The sequence below is a fragment of the Pristis pectinata genome, chromosome 7, assembly GCF_009764475.1.
Source record: "Pristis pectinata isolate sPriPec2 chromosome 7, sPriPec2.1.pri, whole genome shotgun sequence".
Classification (NCBI taxonomy): Eukaryota; Metazoa; Chordata; class Chondrichthyes; order Rhinopristiformes; family Pristidae; genus Pristis; species Pristis pectinata.
The window spans coordinates 18,799,599-18,815,004 of record NC_067411.1 but is presented as its reverse complement, the minus strand read 5'-3'; the positions used below and the strand labels follow the sequence as shown (position 1 = coordinate 18,815,004).

The 15,406-nt window shown below is 41.3% G+C and overlaps 1 protein-coding gene across 1 annotated transcript in view; it reads right to left on the bottom strand.

The window, feature by feature from the left end:
* LOC127572508 (solute carrier family 22 member 4-like) overlaps positions 1–15,058 on the bottom strand; it is a 74,213-nt gene extending 59,155 nt beyond the window's left edge. The window contains exon 1 of the mRNA XM_052019867.1: positions 14,684–15,058. Within this exon, the coding sequence (XP_051875827.1) occupies positions 14,684–15,058 (375 nt within the window). The remainder of the gene's footprint in view (positions 1–14,683) is intronic.
* Positions 15,059–15,406: the final 348 nt, after the last annotated feature.

The following is a 15,406-nucleotide window of genomic DNA, read 5'->3' as shown; positions in this document are numbered from 1 at the left end:
CTATAGTTTAAAATGATTTGTAAAATTAATTCCAAAATATTGAGAGAGAAAATGGATTTATTTATTTAAATGTAAAATGCTTTGTGTGAGATTTGCAATCTGCTTGCAAATTGGATTTGAAATAAGTTTCCTGTTCAAACAAATAGAAGAGTTAAGTAGTTAAAGACCAGAGTTGTATGTTCAAATCCTACTTGAGGAGCTGAAGAATTCAATTCAAGTCATGAAGTAAATCTGCAATTAAAAACGTGACTGTAAAACTGACTGAACATTGTAAAAACCCATCTAATTTGATTATATATTTCAGGGGAGGGAACCTGCCATCCTTACCTGGTCTGTCCTAAATATAAGTACAGACCCACAAATATGGCTGAACCTGAACTGCCTCCAAAATGGTCTGACAAACCATTCAGTGCAGGAGGCAATTTGGGTTGGATAATTAACAAAGACCTAACCAACAACGTCCTATCCCCATAAACAAATGTAACACATAAATGTAAAATCTTCCCTGATGCATTAGTCAAGATGTGCTTAATTTTTGTTTTTATTTTCCTGTGTTGATTAAAAATATTTATTAAGAAATTAGAATAATACCTTTCATGCTGATTGGCCAATTGTAGGTGAATTCCAGCATGAGCAAGCTGAATTTTGTAACATGGGAGTTTTAAAGCCTACTGTGCTGTGCGCTTCACAGCCTTAACATATGATGCTATAATGATTCCCAATGCCAAGAAGTTCCAGATGAAAGTCCGAGCTTGTGATCCGATTGAAACCTTTATTGGCAGGGAAGTGCATGTAGCAGCTTGTGATCATATTGACTTGTTCCATGACTCCGCACATTTCTGAGCAGATGTCCTCCTAAGGTTACAAGAGTACTTCTTCAAAATGTTTTCCATTCAAGGACATGCTAACTGATATAAGGTTTCGTTACTTGTCCTAGCAGTGTCTGCTGTTGGTGTTGCTCTTACTTCAGCAGTGTCAATTTTGGATGCTTGCAAGGTAAGTACTTCCTTAAATCTTTGGATCACCACCTATGTTGGAACGATCCACAGCCCCCTCCCCCATAACCCATCCCCTACAATCTGCATTTCCCCCTGCTCTTTGATATCATTAGATATTATAGTATAGCGTTATATAGGCAGGAGGAAGTACCTCGGGAGTCCTCAACATAGACATCAGAACCCCATGAAGTCTCATAGTATCATGTCAAATGTGGACATGGAAAACTTCTCCAGATTATCCATTGTCCTCTCTCATCTAATAAAATACTGCTGCTTCATGACGGAAACATGTTAACAAAAGTTGCTGGGTTGTACAACCACTGACTGAGCAGGTGGAGTCCTAAAGGACATAAAGACCTGATTAAGACTGTGCACAATGAGTGTGAACTGACATGAGGGCCAACCAACTTAACCATATCCCGTCAGTTGCAGACATTCCTATCCATGACAACACTGGGAGGAGTGACCACCACACAGTGCTTGTGGAGACAAAATCCCATCTTGACAGTGAGGAGACATTTCATTGTGTAGTGTGGTACTCCAATCAAGCTAAATGGCAGCTCAGAACTTGCCTTCCATGAGGTACTGTGGACTACAGCAGCAGCAGAGACATTCACCACCACAATTTATAGCCTCACAGTCCGGGAATTCTCTCACTCTTCCATCACCATCAAACCAAGAATCAACCCTGGGGCATTCAAGAAACCGCACCAGGCAAAAATGAAGGGATGGCATGGCGAAACTGTAATGCATGCCACATCCTGCCACTCAGGACTGGCTCATACACAAAGGAGGATAGTTGTTGGTTGTCGGAGGTCAATCATTCCAGCCCCAGGACAGCACAGGAGAAGTTCCTCAGGGCAGTGCCATAGGCCCTTCCATGATAAGCTCAGAGGTTGGGATGTCTCACTGAAGACTGCACAATGTTCAATTCAACTGGCAACTCCTCAGCAAATGAAACAGTCCATTCTTGTATGCAGCAAAACCTAAACAACATTCGGGCATGGGCTGATAAGTGACAAGAGTACCAGTTGGTGACTGTGCCCAACAAGAGAAGCCTTGATATTCAATGGCAGGATGATCACTGTGTCCCGATCATCAACATTCTGGGGATCACCATTGACCAGGCACTCACTTGGACCAGCCACATAAGTACAGTGTCTATAAGAGTAGGTCAGAGACTGTGTATCCTGGTGGGAGTACCTCACCGTCTGACACACCAAAGCCATTCCACCTTCTGTAGGGCACGTCAGGAGTGCAATGGAGTATTCTCCATTTGCCTGGATAAATATGGCAGCAAAAGCATTCAAATTTCTCAGCACCTTTGAGGATTATCATCATAGTCACGTCCTAAGTATATATTCTCTCTGCTAACATGCACAGTGACTGCAGTGTATACCACCTAGAAAATGCACTGCAGTTACTCCTGAAGGCTACTCCAACAATCACAGAAACAATCTGTTTGTTAAAAAATAAGAAATAACTTAGCTGCAATGTAATATTCAGACTATTCAATCGACTACCAATGAGCAGGAAGGATATGGAGGAGAAAACTTACAAGAGAAATGCAGAGATATGCAAAAACTATAGAATATTGACAATAGACTTGAATAGCAATTATGTACTGGGTAAAGAGGCAGAATTTCTTGATCATTAAGTTTTAAGCCTCAAAGGAAAGGTGGCACTGTTGGACTTTTGGGAACAAGCCAGGCCAAATGGGGAGGGGAAAGATTTAAAAGGGACCTGAGGGGCAACTTCTTCACACAGAGGGTGGTGCGTATGTGGAACAAGCTGCCAGAGGAAGTGGTTGAGGCAGGCAAAATAACAAATTTAAAAGACACTTGGACAGGTATGTGGATAGGAAAGGTTTGATGGGATATGGGCCAAATGCAAGCAAATGAGACCAGCTTAGGTGGGCATCTTGGATGGCATGGATGAGTTAGGCCAAAAGGCCTGTTTCCATGCTGTGTATCTCTATGACTCTGAGTGGAGCAAGGATTTGTGGGGGAACACCCGGAAACCATGATCATAATATCATAAGACTTAGAGTAGCTGTGGAAAAGAATAGAAAGTTCTCCAAGACAGAAATAGACAATTGGAGATTGGCAATTTCAATGGGCTAGAACAGATCTTACCAAGTAACTTGGAATCAATATGTGGCAAACATAAATGCAATTGCACAATGAAAGGCCTTTAAAATGGAGATGTTTTGGCTGCAGTTTAGGTACATTTTGATGAAGGGAAAAGTAGGGAAGTTAAAGCCATGGCTCCAGGAGATTCAAAAAGGCAGAGAATAAAATTGAACAGAAAAAAGGAGCTAGCAGTTCTTAAAAAGTTGTTTTTCTCAGGTGGGAGCATGTTTTTCTCCAGTTGCAGCAGCCAGAGCAGCAGAGGGGAGGAGCTACATTTTTTTTTTAAGTTGTGTGATTGGCTATGTATGTGGCAACTCAGCCAATAAAAGGAAGGAAGGGTAGCCAGAATGTGGGGTACAAATTATGACAGGAGATAGGAAAGGCATGCAAAAATGGCAATGTTACGGTGGTCATTGGGGATTTCAATATGCAGGTAGATTGGGGAAATCAGGCTGGTACTGGATCCCAAGAGAAGGAATTTGTAGAATGCCTTCAAGATAGCTTTTTAGAGCAGCTTGTGGTTGAGCCCACTAGGGAAAAGGCAATTCTGGATTCTGTGTTGTTCAATGAACCAGATTTGATTAGGGAGCTTAAGAGGCAGTGATCGTAATATGATAGAATTCACCCTGCAGTTTGAGAGGGAGAAGCTGAAGTTGGATGTATCGGTATTACATTTGAGTAAAGGTAACTACAGAGGCATAAGAGAGAAGCTGGGCAAAGTTGATTGGAAGGGGACCTGAGCAGGGATGACGGTAGGACAGCAATGGCAGGAGTTTCTGGGAGTAACTTGGAAGATGCAGGATCATTTTATCCCAAAGAAGAAGAAGCATTCTAAAGGGATGATGAGGCAACTGTTGCTGAAAAGGGAAGTTAAAGACAAAGGGGAGAGAAGATGAAATATGAATGTAAGCTAGCCAATAACACAAAAGAGGACACCAAAAGTTTTTTCAGATATATAAAGAGAGGCAAGATTGGATATCGGACCGCTAGAAAATTATGCTGGAGAGGTAGTAATGGGGAACAGAGAAATGGCGGATGAACTAAATAAGTATTTTGTCTCAGTCTTCACTGTGGAAGACACCAGCAACATGCCATAAATTTGAGAGAGTTGGGGCAGAAGTAAGTGTAGTCGCAATTACTAAGGACAAGGTGTTTGGGAAGCTGAGAGGTCTGAAGGTGGATAAGTCACCTGGACCAGATGGACCACACCCCAAGGTTCTGAAAGATGTAGCTGAAGAGGTTGTGGAGGCATTAGTAGAGATCTTCCAAGAATAACTAGATTTAGGAAAGGTTTTGGAGAACTGGAAAATTGCAAATGTCACTCCACACTTTAAGGAGGGAGGGAGGCTAAAGACAGGAGATTGTAGGCCAGTTAGTCTGATTTCAGTGGTTGGTAAGATGTTAAAATCTATTATTAAGTATGAGGTTTCAGGGTACTTGGAAGCACATGATAAAATAGGCCAAAGTCAGCAGGGTTTCCTTAAGGGGAGATTTTGCCTGACAAATCTATTGGAGTTCTTTGAGGAAGTAACAGGCGAGATAGACAAAGGAGAGTCAGTGGATGTTGTTGTTTCAGATTTTCAGAAGACCTTTGACAAAGTATTGCACATGAGGCTGCTAAGCAAAATAGGAGCCTATGGTATCACAGGAAAGGTACAAGCATGGATAGAAGATTGGCTGATTGGCAGAAGGCAAAGAGTGGGAATAAAAGGGGCCTTTTCTGGTTGGCTACCAGTGACTAGTGGTGTTCTGCAGGGGTCAGTGTTGGGTCTGCTACTTTTCACATTGTATGTTAATGATCTGGATGATGGAATTGATGGCTTTGTGGCCAAGTTTGCAGATGATACAAAGATAGGTGGAGGGACAGGTAGTGTTGAGGAAGCAGGGAGTCTGCAGAAGGACTTGGACAGGTTGGGAGAATGCACAAAGAAGTGGCAGATGGAAAGTGTACGGTCATGCACTTTGGTACAAGGAATAAGGGCGTAGACTATTTTCTAAACAGGGAGCAAATTCAGAAATTGGAAGTGCAAAGTGACTTGGGAGACCTAGTGCAGGATTCCCTGAAGGTTAACTTGCAGGTTGAGTCAGTAGTAAGGAAGGCAAATGCAATGTTAGCATTCATTTTAAGAGGACTGGAATGTAAAAGTAAGGATGTAATACTGAGGCTTTGTAAGGTGTTGGTCAGACCACATTTGGAGTATTGTGAGCAGTTTTGGGCCCCATATCTAAGGAAGGATGTGCTGGCATTGGAAAGGGTTCAGAGGAGGTTTTTAAAAATGATCCTGGGAATGAAAGGGTTAACATTTGATGCCTCTGGGCCTGTACTCATTTGAGTTTAGAAGGATGAGGGGGATCTCATTGAAACCTACCGAATATTGAAAGGCCTGGATAGAATGGACGTGGAGAGGATATTTCCATTAGTGGGGGAGTCTAGGACCAGAGGGCACATTCACAGAATAGAAGGACGTCCCTTTAGAAAAGAGATGAGGAGGAATTTCTTTAGCCAGAGGGTGGTGAATTTGTGGAATTCATTGCCACAGATGGCTGTGGAGGCCAAGATATTGGGTATTTTTAAAGCAGAGGTTGATGTGTTCTTGATTAGTAAGGGTGTCAAAGGTTATGGGGAGAAGGTTGAGAGGGAAAAATAAATCAATGATTGAATGGTGGAGAAGATTCGATGGGCCGAATGGCTTAATTCTGCTTCTATGTCTTATGGTCTTGTAACAGATGGCCAGTGATTTCCAGGAGAATTACAGAAGGTTTAAAGGGGCAATAAAGAACGAAAGAAGAAAGGAAAGGCAAAGGGAGCTCGTGGGAAAAGATTGGCCACAAGTATAAAATGGAATCCAAGAATGTGTTTGTAGGTGTGTAAATGGGTTGTAATTACAAGAAGTAGTGAGTCTTCTCCATGAGAAGAGAAAACTTACTCAGGACATGGGTTTCTTGGCAAAGACTGATGTTAAATGCCCTAAGATCTGGATGGTCAGTTTTCCGATATTGTGCACCATGTGCCCATGTGAGCAACTCTAAGAAGACAGAGAAGAGTCTGTGAAGAGATGGTGGGGACTTCTCAGAAATAGGATTTTCTAAAACTGAAGTTCCCAAGGAGGGAGGTAGGGATACAGGTGTTGTGTGAGTGACATACACAGGTGCAACACAATTTTTAGCACAATTACAAAAAGTAAGATATTCTTCAGATATAATTAAGATTACTTGCTTTGCAATTGAAAATGTTTACTGATGGAGCTAACCAAGATTTAAGGCAGGAGTATGTGTCTGATATCTCTGACAATCCAATATCTCACTCCAACTAAAGAATGTAAATTCTGTTAGATCCAGGAACACAGATCCTGTGTTATTTATTATTGAAAGTGATTAGCCTCTTCGAGGCAGATATTATACAATTGCACATGTTCCTGTATTTGGACTGGGAACAGAAAATTGATTGATATTCATCACAGCCTTTCACAAATAACCTCTGTAAATACTCAAAAAAAATGAGATAAACAACTCAATATAGGAACACTGCAATCCAGGCAAAGAAAAGATTATAAAATGGCATGGAACTTGTGATCAAGGGAGACATTTATTTTTAAATTAGTGCAAGTGGCCACAAAGGAAAACATATCACAGAATATCATTAAAAAATCAGCAAAGAGAAGATACCCTGAATCTGGTTGGTTTAAAAAAAATCACCTTTGTTTTACTTTCATCGTGAACAATTGATTAGCATAACAAAGCTACATAATGTTATGTCAAACATAAGGCAGAATTCACACTCCTTTTGTCTCTGAAAACTGTGGAGGATTTCTATCCAAAAATAAAACAGTTGCTAATGCATGTTCTACTATTTCCACATTCCCTCAGTTGCTTAACTGGACTCTGTACCTACATCAAGCTACAGTGTAAAGAAACTCAAGTAAAATTGACTTCAATGCAAACAATCAAAACTGTCCACTGGTCAGTATCACACCTCACACAAAGGAGGCTGGTTGTGGTTGCTGGTGGTCAGTCATCTCTACATTTGCAGAAGGAAATATATCAGTGGGGTTCTCCAGAGTAGTGTCCAAAGCCCAACCATCTTCATTTGGTTCATAACTATCTTTCCCTCCATGCTGCCAGCAGTGAGGATTTTGTTAATGAATACACAGTGTTAATTCCATTCGCAATTCTCATATAAAGGAGCAGCCCATTCCTGCAGCAACAAGATCTAGATAGCAATCAGTCATAAGTTGGCAAGCAGTAATTGAAATGCATGGTACCCAAATACCAGGCAATGACAATCTCGAACAAGAGAAAATCTTATTAGTTCCTGTTGACATTTAATGACATTAGCATCAGCAAATGACATAACATCAATCATCCTAGTTATCATCTGTGACCAGATGCCCAGAGTAGGCACATAAATAGTCTGGCTCCATAAGCAGGTGTAATGTAAAAGGTCATGGCTGTCATGTGACCGTGACAACACTGACCCCTCTGGTTGGGATGACATCATTGAGCACATGGCTGAAAGCGACACCACTGTCAATCAAGGTTTGGCTCCACCCCACTAGGTAAACACCTTTGTCCTTGCTGGACCACTCGGATTGGTCTGTGCGAGCACCTTTGTCCTGGGCACACCTACCATTGGTCTGTTTAAACACCTTTGTCCTGCTGGACCACCCAGCCCCCCAGCAGTATAAAAGTGCTGCATGTTTGGTTTTCTATCTCTTTCTGTCTCCGAGGATGTTGAGGTAAGCTGTGCACTACTTCAGGGCAGTTAGTTAAGGACTCCCGAGACCAAAGAGCCAATGTTTGTCCAGAATCAGGGTGTACAAACATTGTATTGTTTATTCCTTGATCATTTGTACCCAGTTTGTGTGTGTGTGTGTGTGTGTGTGTGTGTGTGTGTGTGTGTGCGCGCACCTCACCCCCTGTTGCGATTTCCCTCCACATTCGCAATCTTCTGCTTGAGATATGTGAGTGTGCATCTGTTCCCATTCATTCTGTCCCCGCGTTTGTCTTTGTTAATAAACCATTTTTAAATTACAAAGACTGTGTGTCTAGATCTTTATCTTTAAGATATCAAAAGAACCTTTCTCACAACAGCAGGTCAGAAGCTGGTGTCCTGTAAGGAGTGGTTCACTTCCTAACACCACAAAGCATTTCTGTTATGACAAGACACTGTCCACTTGCCAAAACAAAAACTAGTCAATCCCTGCTGTGAAAATTCTATTGACCATAGTCCATTATCTCAAAGACCAGCTCACAGACCAATGTTTGCATAGACTGGTACACAGATGTGTCTATCCACAGACTAACCTACAATCCTGTGCATCCACAGAGCAACCAACTGTCCTGTCCTTCCAACAGTCAAGTCACTGTCCTGTGACCAAAGACTGACCAAAATCCTATTTCCTCACTGACTGACCTTGTGTCCAGTCTCTTCATGGGCTGGCCCACAGTCCTCTGTCTCTATTGACCGACCCAGTGACCTGTGTCTCCACAAACTGGTTTGCAGTCCCATGTCTAGAATATTGTAATCCTGAGAAATTCCTTGAAATGAATCTATTCAAGCTTGGTTCTGCTGATTTTAAAGACTTGCATGAACCATGGGATCGCAAAATAGCTACAGCACGAAAAGAGGCCATTCAGTCCATAGGGTCCATCTGCGTTAGAGCAACCCAGAAAGTCTCACTCCCACACCCTCTTCTAAAGATTCCTGTTATTTGCAAAACAAACATTAAGTATGCCAAAAAAATTAATACAATAAAACCTGAATATTGTGTGAATTTGGCTAAGATTGGTGATATCCAGAAATTCCTATAATACCCATTACTAACTGGCAGCAAGTACTGAAGGACTTGATTCAGGCACTAGTCAGTTTACAGAGCACAGGTAGCTCAGAATAACATATCCACGTTGGAGTACTGGTACTTCATAAATACTCATGCTATTGGGTCAGATGTTGTAGAGAATTTGCAATAAGAAACCTGGAATTATCATTTAAAGGTGAGTTGTTTTCCACATACTAATCTTTTTTTGCCTCTTTTGGGGATTATTCAGTGTTGTTTTGGTTCAGGGACACAGTAACACGTCAATTCGTGTTGCTGCCTCAAAGCTCCAGAGACCCGGACTCCATCCTGACCTTGGGCGTTGTCTGTGTGGAGTTTGCATGGTCTCCCTGTGACTGCATGGGTTTTCTCTGGTTGCTCCGGTTTCCTCCCACATTCCAACAATTTGCTGATAGGTTAATTGGCTGCTGTTGGTAACCCCTAGTGTAGGTGACCAGCAGCAGAATCGGGGAGAGTTGATGGCCAAGTGGGAGGAAATAGACTAAAGAGAAAATGAAAAAGGAAATGGGACTGACAGGAATGCTCTTCTGGAAGCCAGCATAGACTTGCTGGGCCAAATGGCTTCCTTCTAAGTTGCAATACTATCAAATGAGCATGACAGCTGATGTCAAGGGTCATGAAAGGAAGACAAGCTGTCAACAATCACTGCTCTTTACACAGTACATCTTCTGTATCCCAATATCTCTATTTGGTAACAATAATGGCGATATATCTTTTGGGGTAAAGGCTCAAGAAGACTGCATGGGACTAGCTGTGTCATCTCCCTCAGAAAAGATCAGATTACACACAGTGTCCATGCAACAAAGTCAATGTGGCCCTAGCTCTTAACTGTATTCCAGGCCATTTCTGAGCTCTTGTAATGAATAAAATTGACTCAGAAGGAGTTGGACCCATAAGTTGTGCCACAGACCAGCAGCAACAATTCAACAGAGCAACATAATTCTTTTGTGAAATCCAGAAAGAATTCAGCTGCCATACTTCCTTTGTACAGCATGTTTTATGGTCTAACTGACCTGAAAGAGATTGCTTTCAATATTGTGAATGCTGTATGTATCCATTTTAGTAAAAACTGCAGTTTATAACTACTTTCCTGCAAACTTACACGATACCTTCATTTTCAGATTACCGACAATGCCACTGTTCTGTCAAAGAGACTGAAGAATGGGTGGACAACACTAAGAAAACAAACATGCTCAATATTCTCAGGATAAAGTTGCAGTACCTTTCTGCTACTCATCTGTGCTTTTTTACCTCAGTAAACCCCTGGTTTTCCCTTCTCATTTGTATTTCAGGTACTCAACTGGTTCCTAATTCCACTTCATTGACTGCATTATTAGAAAAAGATGTTAGATATAGTCAGTGGGTCAAACAAGGACAGAGTGGTTGAGTTGATCTTTCAGGCAGTAAAACTTTTATCAGAACTTGAAAAGTTAAGAAGATGCTGAGAAAGGGGGAAGGAAGAAAAGAACAAGACTAAATCTATGATAGCATGGAAAGTAAAATGAAATGAAATGGGATATTGCCACATTATTATTTTTCATATGTTGGTCCGTACAAGGCATATTTGAATGAGAAACAGAAAAATCAAGAGCCTTTGGAATAGAAATTCATCATAGGTCAGATGTGCTAAATGCAAAATGGCCAGCATTTGTGTGTGGACACAAGGCTATACGTCAAAGTCAATGATAGCAAATTTCAAAGGTGGAGTACCACTCACTGCCACTGATATACTACAGATTTAGCATGTGACCAAAGACAATTCAAGGATATTCAAGGATATTTGGGACAGATGGCAAGGCAACCATTTGTGACCTGTTCTTATTGCCCTTCGGCTGAAAACCAACCACATTGGTCTGGAATCATATGCATGTCAGGTTGAATAAAGCTGAGAGATTCCCTTCCTAACGACTATTAGAGGACCATATTTAAATGAGAATCTAGTCTTTTTGTGGTCACTGTTGCTGACAGTTTTGTATTCTAGATTTGAACTCAAATCTTCAGATCATTAGTCCAGCCCTCTGAATCACTAACCAAATAATCTAACCGATAATTTACCCTACTCCTTAAATTGTGCTCGGTTAACTCTTCATCTAAAGTTCAGTTGCTACTATATAGCTTAAAACAGAAAATTAAGCAAATCGAGTAGTGATTAGATATCACCAAGTTTAAATTTTAAAACAGTGGGGGTTGTGCGCTGAAGGAAAGTCTACAGATACAAAAATAGTTAACTGATTTAATAGCCTTTAGAAAGAATGAGGTGGTGTTTGATTGTCTGATTTCAATAAAAAGGGATGCATAAAAGATTGTAATGGAGAATATTTAAGATTTGGAAGAGAGCAAGGCGAAAGCATCTTGTGGATACATCGGGCACTTACCTGGAACATGTGTTAGACAACCTGTAAATTGAAGTCCCAACATCAGTTGTAACTAGTTCAATTGAAACTGGCCTACAAAATTGTGTTTTTGGTCTTAAGGTTCCAAGCCATTTAAAGAGGTCACACAAGGAGAAAACAGGATTTTTTTAATAGATACAAGTCTTTACTATGTGGAGAAATAGTCTGTCTTCACAAAAGTACTGTTGGCAACAGCCAGCTACCTGTATTTCTCCACTTTGCCCTACCTGCAGGAGCTACTTGTGGGCCATCTTAGTCTGGATCCAGCTGCAATTGGCCAGCTCTCAACTAGTAAGATGCATCAAGTGCCAGATTAGTGTTCACAGCTCATTTGTTCTAATGAAGTTCAGTTTCCAGCAGACCTCAGGCTGCTACTTCCACGCAGGCAGGTACAATGAGCTCAGTAACCATTTTGTGGAGCAAACAGGGCTGAGCAGAATATCTTGTCCTTTCTGATCTTTTCTACCTGTTTCTTCCATCGACAGGTGTTCCTTAACCATCATTATTTTCTGTCACTGGCAGCCCTTACCTAGGAACCAGCTTATTTAGTTGATATTACACTACCTAAATACAAATATCATGCACTTAGAGTCAAAGAGTCATAGAGCAATACAGCAGGGATACAGGTCCTTTGGCCCAACCAGTCCATGCTGACCATGGTGCACACCCAGCTGGTCCCAATTTTCTGCATTCGGCCTATATCCCTCTGAGCCCCACCCCTCCATGTACCTATCCAAATGCTTCTTAAATGATACTATTGTACCTGCCTCAACCACTTCCTCTGGTAGTTCATTCCTTACACTCACCACCCTCTGCGTGAAAAGGTTGCCCCTCAGGTCCCTTTTAAATGTTTCCCCTCTCACCCTAAATCTGTGCCCCCTTGTTTTGGACTCCCCTATCCTGGGGAAAAGACTGTTACCATCCACCTAATCTATGCCTCTAATAATTTTAAACACTTCTATAAGGTTGCCCCTCATTCTCCTACATTCTAGGAGAAAGACCTAGCCTGGCCAACCTCTCCCTATAACTCAGGCCCTCTAGTCCTGGCAACATCTTTGTAAATCCTCTCTGCACTCTTTCCAGTTTAACCATGTCTTTCCTATAACAGGGTAACCAAAACTCTACACAGTACTCCAAGTTCAGCCTCACCAACGACTTATACAACTGCAACAATAATGTCTCGACCGATACTCAGTGCCCTGATTGATGAAGGCCAGCATGCTAAACACCTTTTTCACTACCGTCTACCTGTGTTGCCGCTCTCAGTGAAATATGCACTTGTACTCCTAGTTGTACTCTGTTCCATTATATTCCCTAGTGCCCTACCATTCATAACTTAACCAAGGGAAAATAGATAAAGGCTGGTGTCATGTTGATTTCACCAGTCCTAGAACCCTATCAATGGTATGACAAATTCTATGTTGTGCTTTGAAACGTTTAAGCAATGGGTTGGACATTCACTCTCAGGAACAAGTCAGCTGTGATACTTAATGATCTATAAAGCTGACAATGCTATCTCAGCAGATTGATTACTGTCTATGCCTGTAGGGTGAAATCCTGACTTAACCTAATCACACAAGGTCATTGAATATAAACATTTTCACCCTCCCTTCTACTATTTCAGTCCAGATGAAGGGTCTTGACCCGAAACATAAAATATCCATTTCCCTCTCCAGATGCCGCCTGACCCACTGAGCTCCTCCAGCAGCCTGTTTTTCATTCTATGCTCCTAGTGTCTGATGGATTAGTCTGTGCTATGGAACACAACATTGCATCTCTTCAGGTAAAATTAACTGTCAGTCTTATAAAGGCAGTTGTCCATAGAAGCAGAAGGGCTGCTTCTTTCTGGAAAGTTTGTTCCTGTGAAGCTATTCCAAAGGTTACATGAAAAAAATTAAGATCAATTTAATGTGATCACACAAAGTGGATTCTGTGACAAATGATGAACTGCTTCAAACCCCATCTCCAACTTAACGGCTGACAAACTTACTTTATGTAGACACTAAACGTCGACAATTCCTTTCCTCCAACAGATGCTGCTTGACCCGCTGAGTTCCTCCAGCAGATTGCTACTATATGTGGTGCGTGCAAGTAAGGCAGTCCAGGATATTGAATGCATCTTAGAATTATTATAATATTATGTATTAGAATGGATTGCATCCTGTCTGAAGGTGCAAAGCAGCTCACTCGTGACCACCTGCCTCTAACCATGCTGTGACCTGTCTATCTCTGACCCTGCTCAAGATTCTGACCCACTGCAGTGTTAACTGTCAGTGATCTGATGCTTCCTGATGTCCTGGGCCCCACTCTACTCTCAAACCAAACTTCCAAACTGGCCTTCTGACAACATTATGAACTGAAACCATGCAAGGGATAAAGTATAGGCAAAGGGTTTGCAAGGTAACTTTATTCATTTCATTTAATGAGCTAGAGGGAGAAAGAAATGGAAGGATATGGAGGAAGCCAATAGAGTGGACAGCCAGCTCCTCTTTCCCAGGGCACCAATGCTTAATACAAGGGGGCATGGCTTTAAAGTAATGTGGGGGAAGTTCAAGGGAAATATCAGAGGGAGGTTTTTCACCCAGAGAGTGGTTGGTGCATGGAATGCGCTGCCTGGTGCAGTGGCAGATGCAGATACATTGGTCAAATTCTAGAGATTACAAGATAAGCATATGGAGGAATTTAAAATAGAAGGATATGTGGGAGGAAGGGGTTAGATAGTCTAAAGCGAGGTTTAAGGGTCAGCACAACATTGTGGGCTGAAGGGCCTGTATTGTGCTGTATTGTTCTATGTTCTATGTTCTAAGCCTGAGGTGAAATAAAGAGCAGGCTTAGCTGAAGTATAAACTTCAGCATAGACCTGTTAAACTAATTAGCTGAGTGCAGTAAATTCTGTTTAATTTTCATTAACATTTTGAAGCAAATCTTTACTGTTAGTTTTTATGGACAAATGCTTCACAATTCCTTGGAATAATTGAATGTTAAATAAAGTTTTCCATTCTTCCTAACCTACACATTTGTAATTTGTAACCACACATCACTCCTACATGACTGTTTTGTAAGGGAAATCTACGTATGTGATGCATTCTTGAATACACCTGTTGTCTTCAGGCAATCCATAACCAATGACAAAGGTGACCTGCATGTGACCATTGTGAAAAACTAGCCAGTTGCCTCCACAAAAATGTAAGCATGAACCCAAAAAACTTGTACAACTCGTTTGTCATTAATAATATGCAAAAGGACAAAATTGGATGATAGGATAGGCAGTTGTAGGAACCAAACTGATGTACAAAATATTGTGGTAAATGAAGACCACTCACCTCACTGACAATTGTAGAAACGTATCTGTCTTTGCTGTACACCCAGCCATCCACACAGCGCTCTGTTTCTTGTGTTGTGTCACTGAAACCATCTTGCACCTGACTTTTGAATCTGGTGCATTTACTGTATACCTGCTTATCACCCTCTGTCTCCAAGGGCAGCAGTAAACTCAGATTCAGGAGGGAAGCTTCTGCAAAGGTTATATTCGAAGAATTGGACAATCGGCAGTGGTGCTGAGGGGTATCTGCCAGGAAAACCATAGACAGACCCACATAACCATTTGGGATTATTCCAATACTGAGCAAAAAGAATATTCTTTTCTGGTAAAACCCCCATTCCCCCAGGAAAGCAGTAGCTTCATCGTAATCTTGCATCTTCTGTTTCTTCTTGAAAAGTTCTTGCACTGCAGCTGATGCCTTCACTTACAAGTAAGTGCCTTATTGGAAAAGCACAACTGCTTTTGCCAGTCTTTGGATAAATTCCATGTAGATGGTTCCAATCACATTGAGCAAAAATGCATAAACCAGTCACAGAGTTTGCAATCCACATTCAACAAAGTTTTTAATCTTGTGACTGTGAGAGCAGCTTGAAAAACAAGTCTTCATATCACATATAAACAAATCTGTACCTATTGTATGTTAATGCATTACCAGGTGAACATCAGAGACCTTCCACATGTAATATCATACTGTATCTAACCATTTGTAAAACAAGCTTTTTTT